Raw genomic sequence first — 11,741 nt, 5'->3', positions numbered from 1 at the left:
AACGTCATGTCATCTTGAAGGGCCACCCACCAAATGTGGTGATGTCATCTTGAAGTGAAACCCACCAATCGTCGCAATGTCGTCTTGAAGGGAAACCCACCGAACGTGGTGATGTCATCTTGAAGAGCCACCCACCGAACGTGGTGATGTCGTCTTGAAGGGAAACCCACTGAACGTGGTGATGTCGTCTTGAAGGGAAACCCACCGAACGTGGTGATGTCGTCTTGAAGAGCCACTCACCGAACGTGGTTATGTCATCTTGAAGGGAAACCCACCGAACATGGTGATGTCATCTTGAAGGGAAACCCACCGAACGTGGCGATGTCGTCTTGAACGTTCACCCATCATCATAAAGACTAATGTCAAATAGACAGAAAGGGGTGAAAACATAACCTCCTTCCCCTTCAGTGGCGGAGGTAATTATCAGAAGTGTAAAAGATTGTTAATTATGGATATGAACTTTTTGATCACATTCCCGTACACTTGCCAGGTATCCGGTTGCTCTGGGGTTCGTTCTGCTCCAACTCTCGAGGCCAGTACTCCTCCCTGTCGCGTTCTGGGACCATTCTGTTCTTGATTAACATCAAAGACCTTTCTTCATAAATGGAAAATATCACTTTGTAGATGACTCCATACTGTGCAGGACACTTCCTCATCTTGAGCTCAGGCAGGGTGCAGCAACATTCTTCTTTGCCAATCTCAAGAAAACAACCAACTGCAGGTCATCTCCCATGAACAACTTTTAATTCAATCACAACACATATTCTCATTTTGTCCTTTCATAAACACCGGATTGCAAATCCCACAATTCATTTTTGGTTCACCCTTTGGGAAAGGTCTGTTCTCTGAAGCTCCTGGTCCTGACACCATCATGGAGACCCATCTTGGGCACATCATATCTCCAAGATTCTCTCGTACCACCTAAAAATTCAGCATTTTAAAATATCATTTTACATTTTAAAATATATTGAAATCCTCCAAAATTAAAATATCTTATTGGTGTCGATGTCAAAAATGTTCAAATATTTATGATAAAAATAACAAATAAATATTTTTCAAATAAAGAATGCTTCACAATAGAATGTCATAGTGAATGGTGCAGCACATTGTGACGTCATAAAGTGTGAAACGGAACATCTTCGTCCTGTTGGCCCGATGACACACGGACTGCGGGCGCCACCATGCGGACCTCTGTTCTGTATGTCGCGGCCGTGGGATTTTTTGGGATTTTAAACCTTTCTTGGATGCCTTGGATACACCTTGGCCTTCTCATCTTGTCCTCAAGTTTCTCTCCTCCTAAAACCATGTCTCACTCACTGCAACTATATCGTACTCTTCGCGATCTACTTTGGCTTCAAGTTCTTCCATCTTATTTAAAATTCTGGCATTGGTATTGAATATGTTTAACTTTTCCCTTCAAGAAATTATATTTTCCTGCCTGGCCTGACTCATCCCAATTACTTCATCCGTTCCTTCCTTTTGAGCTTCCCCACCCTCCGCTGACATAAAAAGCCTGAATTCCTTCCTCAATTCCCACTGCGAACCTTTCTATTTAATTTCCGGCCATCACTCTGGAAACACTGCCTTTGTCCCCGAAACGATTCCCACTGCTTGTTAAATGTAAAACCTTCCTCCCTACACCATTCTTCCAGCCATTGGTTGATGTCTATTGCTCTGATCATAATTTCTATAGAGTTTCCTAATCTTGGGAGAATCCCAGAAAACATGACCTCACAACCCTTTGCTTTCAACCGGTTACCCACTATCCTGTGTCTATTTTTCAAAACCTCCGAGTAAACTTTCCCGACATCATTTGCTCCGAGGTGTACCACAACCAACTTCTTCCTGCCGTGACCCGATACAATATCGTTTACCCTTCCTTCAATGTCCCGAACTCCCGCTCCTTCAAAACTACACAGAATTCTATGTCTCCGATCCTTCCTGCAGAATGAAGAATCTACATATTTAATTGTCTCATCACCCACAAAAACTGTCTCCCATACCTCGTTTCGACCAATTTCTATTGCTGAATATACACCACTGCCTGCACCCGCTGTACCACCACTGCTTGCACCCAGTGCACCTCCACCACTGCCTGCACCCGCTGAGCATCCACCACTGCCTGCACCCCCTGTACTTCCACCTGTCCTCGTTGCACCGTCACCACTGCCTGCCCCCACTGCACCCACTGCCTGCCCCCAGTGCCTGCACCTGCTGTACCACCACAGCTTGCACCCGCTGCGCCTCCACCACTGCCTGCACCCGCTGCGCCTCCAGCACTGCCTGCACCCGCTGCGCCTCCACCACTGCCTGTCCTCGTTCCACCATCATCACTGCCTGCCCTTGCTACACCATCACCACTGCCTGTCTGCGCTGCACCATCACCACTGCCTGTCCTCACTACACCATCACCACTGCCTGTCTGCGCTGCACCGTCACCACTGCCTGTCCCCGCTGCACCATCACCACTGCCTGTCCCCGCTGCACCATCACCACTGCCTGCCCTCGCTGCACCATCACCACTGCCTGCACACACTGCACCTCCACCACTGCCTGTCCCCGCTGCACCATCACCACTGCCTCCACACACTGCACCGTCACCACTTCCAAAATCCTCACTAACTTTACTCCACAACCGTCGCTAACTATTATCTATTTGGCTGAAGATGATAATAGGGTGGCTGGCTTATGGCCTTAGGGTCTCGAGTTCAAGCCCCTGTCGGTGCGTTGAATTAACACCAGGCGGGTTGACAGTCTGCCATCCTTCTGAGGTTTGCAAAACGAGTACCAGCATGCAGGTAACGGGGGCACTGCATTAGCGGCACAGCCACGCCCCCAGAAAATTATGCAGCCAAGCAGGCACGGGCTGCATCCGAATAAATAAATTTATTTATCTTTGCGACTCCATGACTGTTGGGAAGAATATTATTACGAATAAGATTATGACTATGACGTCATATTATGACTGAGGAAGATTATTATGACTGCGTGACGACGATGAAGAAGAGTATTCATCACAAAGGCACATTTGGTTCACCTTTGAACAGGTAATTGAATCACTCAACAATCAACGAACAGTTTATTCAAAATGAGACACGAGGTTGCTAAGCAACCATATCCCGGGAGTTTGAGAGTCGCTTCACGAGATTCTGGGTGTTAGTCACGGACTTGTTATAATAACCTCGACCAGCAACGGCCTCTCGACTCAAGTCGCCATGTTGCGTTGCCAATCCGAATTCACGGATTGAATATATTAATCTGTGCCGAATTTCTCGCTGGAAACAACATTTTTGTCCAGTTTAATAAGAAGAACAGGATTTTCATTTCACGAACAACAGTCTCCGCCGCCCATTATCACTACCAGGCGAATATGAGCTCTGCAGCACGAATCGATGAGGTGAGTGAGTACGAGGTGTCACAATTCTCATGAATGATTATCATATCATATGTCACGTGATCTGATGATAATTATCAGTGTAATGTGTTGATGATAATGTAATGTGTAGTCGAGAATAATGTAATGTGTAGTCGAATAATAATCGAGAATACGTGCTCGAGGAAACAGCCCGAAGAAACAGGCGCCAGCGCGAGAGATTAAAGTCCAGAGCTCAGCTCAGCGCTCGTCCCGACAACCAAAACTCTCCTCTTTTTTTTCCAGCAGATCCGCCACACTTATCCTCGGCTCTCCTTTTCTTTCTTTCTCTCTCGTGCCGTCCGTTCAGGCGTGGCCCTCTCTCATTGGCTGCCTGACAGCAATCTCGCTCGCACCCCTCCGATTGGCTGAGAGGGGCGCCATGCCCATATTTGGTGTGAAATCCAAGATGCCAATGCCCCAAAGAAACCCCGCCTCGCACATTGGACTCCGCCCACGTACGTGCCGACACACACGTAGGCCATGGCGTCGGTGTGAGGAAGCGAGGTGAAGGTGAAGGTGAAGGTGAAGGTGAGGGTGATGCTGCTGTTGTAGTTATAGTTGATTTAAAATAAAATATAACCCTGACTGTCAAAATAACTCCACAGTTCATGAACACTTAATTAACCATTTAACAAGGGAAAGGGAGCTATCTATCCACATTTACTTATCAAAATAACTGAGCTATAGGACCTGTATGTTGAGTGCTCATGGCTTCCAGATTCGTAACAATTGAACCAAGAATTGGTTGAAGAGATAGATTTGAAAGAGAAAGGGATCCAAGTCTCCATTCCTGCAAAAATCACCTCAACCAAACGTTCAGCAGAGATAGAGAGATCGCTCATGGAGGACAGGCTGTCGTCTTTTCAGGGAAAGTCAGAAAAAAAGTTTTGTAAACCAGTCCAGTCAGCATTATTAAAATGCCAACACTGGCATTTCATCGGAGCAGTCGGATGAGAGGAAGTGGTGTTGAGTAAAGTGATGTTCACAAGATTGTGGTCAGAAGAACCAATTGGAGGTGAAATTGTAGTTGCAATGCAACGGATTGGAAGTGAAGAATAAATCTAAAGTATTGGCAGTGTCGTCATGACGATCTGGGATATGGGTAGGGTGGGTGATCAGGTCAGGTATGGGAACATGTGCCAGAACAGCATGTCGCTGCGTCCACTTTCCGCCGGTACTCCAGGGGCCTCCGTCTGGCCATCCTCCAGGCAGATGCCAGGCCCATCCCCATCTCCTTGAGATGATGGTCAACCTGTTGCAACCATGAGGCATGTGGTCGATCCACTGGCCTCCTCCACTCATGAGACTCCCTCGCTGAGAGAATCTGGTGAGCAGGATCAGAGTCAGGAAAACGAGCCACATGTCCATACAGCCGCAACTGACGCTCACGGACTATGCAGGTAACAAATCTCATCCGAGTCTCTCTCAGCAACCGCTCGTTGGACACAAAATCCGACCAGCGATAGCCAAGGATTCTCCGAAGAGACCTAGTACCAAAGGAATTAAGTCTCCGTCTCAGATCCTTGGTCAGAGTCCAAGTCTCGCACCCATAGAGCAAGACTGGAAGTACCAAGGACCTGAAGACTCGGACTTTCGTCCTCCCGCACAGGTACCGGCAGCGCCACACCCCATGATCCAGTGAATCCATGACTCCCCAGGCCCGACCCAGACGTCTATTGACCTCTGACTCGCAGCCAGCAGAGACATGAATATCACTGCCAAGGTAAGTGAATCTCTCCACGACCTCAACATCCTCACCACAAACAGACACAGACAGGACAGCAGCATCCAAGATGTCACCGAAAGCCTGGATCTTAGTTTTGACCCAAGAAATCCGTAATCCCAACGGCTCCGACTCCTCATTCAGCACCTCGAGGGCCCCCAAGAGGATGTCTAAAGTCTCCGCAAAGATGACTGCATCATCTGCAAAATCAAGGTCCGAGATCTTGACATTCCCAAATGACGCACCGCAACTTGATCTCTCCGACATCCTCCCTAGAATCCAGTCCATACAAGTGCTGAAAAGTGTGGGGGCAAGTACACATCCCTGATGAACTCCAGTAACAACTGGAAATAAGTCAGAGATGGTACCACCACACTTCACAGCACTCTGAGTACCAGAGTAGAGTTCAGACATCAGATCGATCAGTTTCGGTGGCACCCCACGAAGACCAAGAATCCTCCAGAGGACATCCCGATTCACTGAATCGAACGCTTTACAGAGATCAACATAGGCTGCAAGCAGCCCCTGCCGAAACTCTCGTCTGCGTTCGGTGAGGACACGAAGTGCAAGGATACGGTCAATCGTTGACCTCTTTGGTGTAAAGCCTGACTGCTCTGGACGCTGGTGCTCAAGCAGATGGTGGCGAACCCTATCGAGAATTATCTGAGCAAAGACCTTGCCCGGCACTGAGAGCAGCGTCACCCCTCGGTAGTTGTTGCAGTCTTGGCGATCACCCTTCCCTTTCCAGAGAGGGACAACAAGGCCCCTCTTCCAGTCAGTTGGGATGATGCCTGTGTTCCAGGCAGAGCACAAAACTGCATGCAACGACACGAGTGCAGCATTTCCACCAGCCTTGAGAAGTTCGGCATGGATGCCACAGATCCCTGGAGCTTTTCCCCGTTTCAACTGGTTCACCGCAGCCCGTGTTTCCACAAGCGAAGGTGGACCACAGTTGATTCGAGGGTCAATAATAATAGTAATAATAATAATCATCATAATGATGATGTAACTTATCTGGGTGGGTTTTGTAAGGAGGGCTGAACCAGCAAGAATGGTTGGTGCGATAACTTTCCAATCAGTGGGACTCCAGAGGTAGAATGTTTCCCTTTCTAAAACCTCCTGAGATAAATGATTGTGGGTACTCCAGTGACCATGGGATGAGAACACACCTGTATTGTAATTCCAGACGTCGTGAGCTCTAATTTAGATGAAAGGTTAAAATATCGATTTGGATTTTTGAGGTTCAGAATCTGAGCTTGTCTCAGAAGAATTAGTTACTCTTAAATTGCTGATTTAATTGTAGTATAAACCCAGCTGGTTCATCAATGACCTTTAAACTAGGGGTGATCTGAAAGAACGTTGATGAAGTTGTTTCATCGCGTCGTATTGAATTCTGATATACCGTTTTCACAGTTTACCATGTGGGCTGTTTTACAGTTTGTGTATTACAACAACCTGTGGAGTAGAGCCCAGTGTGACCCAAATATTGTCATAATGTGGGGAAACTCAAAAGTAGTGGACAATGAAGATTGGTGGTGGCAAGGTCTGCTTTGGGGAGATGGAGTCGGAGCAACAGAAATGTTACAATCTAATGGGTCTGTTGATGCGCTCTTCACGTTGGCGTATCGGTGGCATCTCGATCTGCTCAGCGACTCGGATATAATCAATGATGAAAGCAAGGTAAAGTTGGAGGGGGATGTGCGGGTTCAATTTGATTCAGGTTCCTCCATACGGGGACATTCATTATCATTTCCATCACATGAAAATATGAGGACATTTCAATGATAATACCCGAACGTCCTCCACCGAACGAATTTGATTTACTGTCAGTAGTTTATCCGTGCTGGAGTTTAAACATGTTGAGGGTGATGAGAATATTCGTGTGAGCTTGTTGTTGAGTGGGATGCTCCATTTTGAGTGAGCCTGCAGAGGAAGCCAAACATGGCCAGGAAATTGCGCAGGAGCACAGAACAGAAAATTTGAACTGTGAGAACACCAACAGCTGGAGCTTTGGTTCAGCTGGTTGTGTAAAACCACAGTGGAGGGAGGTTAAAATTAAATGAACGTGTTTTGTTGATATGAGGAGAGAGTACGCATGCTCTCCCTCTTTGTACCTATTTTGATGTCTGCGGCCGCAAGAGATAACAGAGTCGGGTAATTAGCTTTTGTGTGGAGATGAAACTGTGATGAAAAATCGTGTGACAGACAGACAGACAGACAGGAGTGAAAACATAACTTCGTTCCACATTCACTGATGGAGGTAATTAGAACAGGAGAAGGAGACGAACTCGAGAAATCCAAAGTTTCAGGTTGGTGATATTGGAAGAATTTTCAAGTGCAAATCACATTTTGAAAAAGGTTTAACCAAAAGATAGACTGATGAGTTTTTAAAAGTCGTTCATATTTTACAGTTTCTTGGATTGTAAATTATATGATATGAATGATGAAGATGTTTGAAGTTCATTTTATTTGCAGGAAGTTCAGCAAACAAATAATTTAAAGAAGCAATGACGTCACACCTCAAATCATGACCTCAACAGATGTATCCTTTTTAGGTAAGAGGTTGGAGTTTCACACTTCTTTGTCACGTCACTGTGAGCACGAGAGGACCAAGCTCAGGAGAACATAACAAGAGGTCTCTGTTGAGATCTTAATTATTATCATCGAAACCAAACCCCGGGGAGAACCCTCCCATTGCGTTGCACCTCGCATTCAACCCCCAAACCTCACATTAAACCCCCAACCCTCACATTAAACCCCCAACCCTCACATTAAACCCCCAACCCTCACATTCAAACCCAACCCTCAAATGAAAACCCATTTCACCAAATCCATAAATCATTTCTGGTTAATTTTATTAAACAGTCCTATATATATAGGACTATATATATAGGACTATATATATATATATATATTTATATATATAGTCCTATATATATAGGACTATATATATAGTCCTATATATATAGGACTATATATATAAATATATATATATATATATATATTTATATAATGTGGAGGCAGGTCAGCAACCGGTTCAGGTGAAGTGACATTGGAGGATGTTCAGCAGCCTGAATCAGGTGACCTGATGGCAGAAACGAGGTAGAATCTGTTTGCTGCTTGAAGTGTTGAATGACATGTTGAAGAAGATGGGGGTGTTCATTGAAAAAAAGTTCAAGCTGTGTGTAAGTTTCTCCCCAAAGGCAGTTTGTGCACGAGCATGTTGACCTGAGAAAACATAATATAAAGATCGATGATGGAAGAAGTTTGTGTCAGTCTTTGCTGTCAATAATCATATCCATGTGAGACGATGAGTTTTAAAATGTCCCTCTTTGGTTGCTGTTGAGGGGTCTTCAAAGCTTGGTGACCACCCCAAAAAAATGCCTTTGTTGTTTTTTTGTTTCGGTGTGTTCACCCATCCTGGAAATGAAAACAGTTCGGGGATCAGCAACGATGTGTTAAAATTAACTCATTATTGATGTTGAGGTTGATAAGCAGCTTTTATCGTCGAGGAGCCAACTTCCAAAAGGGGGCGAGAAATAGAGCTACTGTTGAAGCAGACTTCCTTTTTAAATGGTCGTTCGATGATTAATCTGCTCAAATGTGACCAACAATGAACTCGATGCACACAAATTGTAGTCAATGACTGTTGCACCTGTTTTCCTTGATTATTGCACCTGTCAATTATTGTTTCAATTAGTGACATGTATTAATTTCTCTGCAACTCTTCTATTGGAACCGATTATCAAACATATTTTAATTAAATGTATTTTATTGGAACTTGTACCTTCTTTTGCTTTGCTGAAGGCCGAATGCCAACTCTCTTAGCCTTTCCATGCACCCATTGTTCTTTCCTGCTGCTGCTTTAGTCCCCTGTCTCCCCTCCATTTTCCTCTTCTCTCTCTCTGTTAAATTTCTTATTGAGTGCCCTGCCATCTCTTGACAGGTCTGTCAAAAGATCAATGGGATGTGAACAGCCTGAATCTGTCCAGAATTTAATTTTCACAGTTTAATTTTTTACCGTTTTGTGTGATCTGCTTTCATCACAAAATATTAACATAAAGATACTAATAGTCGCTGCAATTATTAATACTCGGCAGTTGCTGAAAACGAAGAGGTTCGGAGACAGCACACACGGACGTGGTGCAAATGGGTACAAGTGACTGTGTTTGTGTGTGTGTGTGTGTGTGTGTGTGTGTGTGTGTTTGTGTTTGTGTGTGTGTGTGTGTGTGTGTGTGTGTGTGTGTGTGTGTGTGTGTGTTTGTGTGTGTGTGTGTGTGTGTGTGTGTGTGTGTGTGTGTGTGTGTGTGTGTGTGTGTGTGTGTGTGTGTGTGTGTGCGCCTGCATGCTTGGGTACGTGTGTGTGGTGGATATCGCTGGTGCATGAGCATGGTTAGCATTGTCCAGGAGGAGGTTGGAGAAACGTGTTTGGGGAGGAGGGAAGCATGCATGCAGGGAAGCCTTTGTTGGGTAGATAGTGTGGGTTTGAAGATTTGAATGCTCCCATCTGGTTTGAGAGAACACCGTGGTTAAAAAGAAAACATTGCTGTTTGGGTGCATGCTATCGCCCCGGTAACGCCCTGCTATGCTGCCTTCCCTCCGCTTCTGCTACCTGCCCTCCCCTGATGTATCCTGCCCTCCCCTTTTGATACCCTCACCTTTCCCACACGCTGCCTTCCCTCCCCTCACAATACCCTCCTCCCAAACCCCTTTCACCACCATGCAACTCTCCGCAAATTGAAGAGAGGAAGGGCTGTCAAGGAATGTACAAATTGGACAAATCAAAGGATGTTTTGTTTTTTCAGAAGTCGGATCTGTTGCTTGGAATAATTCCACAATTCATCTCAGGTGAAGAGATTCTCGACCTCGTGGAAAATGTGGAAGTTAAATAAAGGCATGAACACTGGCGTTGCTTTTGATAAGATTCCAGGAAAACGCCCTTCCTTCCAATCCTTTCCCCTTCCCTCATGCTGGCCTCCTCCCAAAGCCCCTGCACCCCCCATAGAGGTCTCTGGGTGGTGTCCGGCCATTGTTCAGTGTGACCCATTTAAACGTGTGATTTTGACATACCCAATTTCATTCAATCCTGAAATTAATGCCGGCAGAAGGGGAGCATTCCCCTCCTCCATCTTACCTTCAAGTCCCCCATCAAACGCAACAATGATATTTTGGCACATTCAGTGCATTGGAATGATTAAAACTTTTGGAAGTCATTTACCCCCAAAATTCTGTGAATTAATGAATAAATTTGATCATGATGATGTGATCGATGTTGTGGGTAATTATGAATTGTATTGGTGAAATTTGATCAAGATGATGTGATCGATGTTGGTGATTGATGTATTTTATTGGTTAAATTTGATTTAGATGATGAGATCGATGTTGTTGGTGATTATGTATTGTGTTGCATAAATTTGATGAAGGTGATGTGATCGATGTTGATTATGAACTGCATTGGTAAAATTTGATCAAGTTGATGTGATCGATATTGTTGGTGATGATGTTTTGTATTGGTAAATTTGATTAAGATAATGTGATCGATGTTGTCAGTGATGATGTATTGTATTGGTTAAATTTGATTAAGATGATGTGATCGATATTGTTGCTGATCATGTATTGTCTTGGTTAAATTTGATTAAGATGATGTGATCGATTTTGTGGGTAATTATGTATTGTATTGGTTAAATTTGATCAATATGGTGTGATCGATGTTGTGGGTGATTTTGAACTATATTGGTAAATTTGATGAAGATGATGTGATCGATATTGTTGGTGATGATGTACTGTATTGGTAAATTTGATGAAGATGATGTGATTGATGTGGGTGATTATGTATTGTATTGGTTAAATTTGATCAATATGATGTGATCGATATTGAAGGTGATGATGTATTGTATTGGTAAATTTGAATAAGATGATGTGATCGATGTTGTGGGTGATTACGTCGTGTGTTGGTTATATTTGATCAATATGATGTGATCGATATTGTTGGTGATTATGCACTGTATTGGTAAATTTGATAAAGATTATGTGATCGATGTTGTCAGTGATTATGAATTGTATTGGTTATATTTGATCAATATGATATGATCGATGTTGTGGGTGATTATGTATTGTATTGGTTATATTTGATCAATATGATGTGATCGATGTTCTGGGTGATTATGTATTGTATTGGTTATATTGATCAATATGATGTGATCGATATTGTAGGTGATTATGTATTGCATTGGTAAATTTGATAAAGATGATGTGATCGATGTTGTGGGTGATTATGTATTGTATTGGTTATATTTGATCAAAATGATGTGATCGATATTGTGGGTGATTATGTATTGGATTGGTAAATTTGATCAATATGATGTGATCGATGTTGTCGGTGATTATGTATTGTATTGGTTATATTTGATCAATATGATGTGATCGATATTGTAGGTGATTATGTGTTGCATTGGTAAATTTGATAAAGATGATGCGATCTTTCCCTGGAGGAATAGCAAGAGATAACTACATGGGCAAAAGAGACTTGTGGGTGATTATGTATTGTATTGGATATATTTGATCAATATGATGTGATCGCTATTGTTGGTGATTATGTATTGC

The 11,741-nt window shown here is 43.9% G+C and overlaps 1 protein-coding gene across 9 annotated transcripts; it reads left to right on the top strand.

Moving 5' to 3' along the window:
• The first annotated feature begins 965 nt into the window (after positions 1-965).
• LOC147023954 (uncharacterized) lies at positions 966-10,551 on the top strand. Of its 9 annotated transcripts, XM_085890018.1 has the most exons (4): positions 966-3,397; positions 6,576-6,818; positions 7,614-7,680; positions 8,839-8,918. In XM_085890018.1, the coding sequence occupies exons 1-3, from the start codon at positions 3,371-3,373 to the stop codon at positions 7,647-7,649; spliced, it is 306 nt and encodes a 101-aa protein (XP_085746144.1). In that variant the 5' UTR covers positions 966-3,370; the 3' UTR covers positions 7,650-7,680; positions 8,839-8,918. The 9 variants fall into 9 exon arrangements, 2 of the variants coding, with proteins under 2 accessions (XP_085746144.1, XP_085746143.1); XR_015060484.1 differs by lacking the exon at positions 6,576-6,818; XM_085890017.1 differs by lacking the exons at positions 7,614-7,680; positions 8,839-8,918 and adding an exon at positions 9,944-10,551.
• The last annotated feature ends 1,190 nt before the right edge of the window (positions 10,552-11,741 follow it).

Source organism: Eptatretus burgeri, chromosome 7 (assembly GCF_056783735.1).
Source record: "Eptatretus burgeri isolate ZD-2024b chromosome 7, Ebu_testis_v1, whole genome shotgun sequence".
NCBI classification, from domain to species: domain Eukaryota; kingdom Metazoa; phylum Chordata; class Myxini; order Myxiniformes; family Myxinidae; genus Eptatretus; species Eptatretus burgeri.
Note: the sequence above shows the minus strand (reverse complement) of the source record. Positions and strands in the feature narration are given on the sequence as shown.

Excerpts from the sequence above, each read along its gene's own strand:
- LOC147023954 (XM_085890017.1), top strand. The coding sequence starts at position 3,371 with ATGAGCTCTGCAGCACGAATCGATGAG. Across the intron at positions 3,398-6,575 it reads CTGCAGCACGAATCGATGAG|TTTGTGTATTACAACAACCT; the intron begins GTGAGTGAGTAC and ends GCTGTTTTACAG. Across the intron at positions 6,819-9,943 it reads TAATCAATGATGAAAGCAAG|AAGTCGGATCTGTTGCTTGG; the intron begins GTAAAGTTGGAG and ends TTGTTTTTTCAG.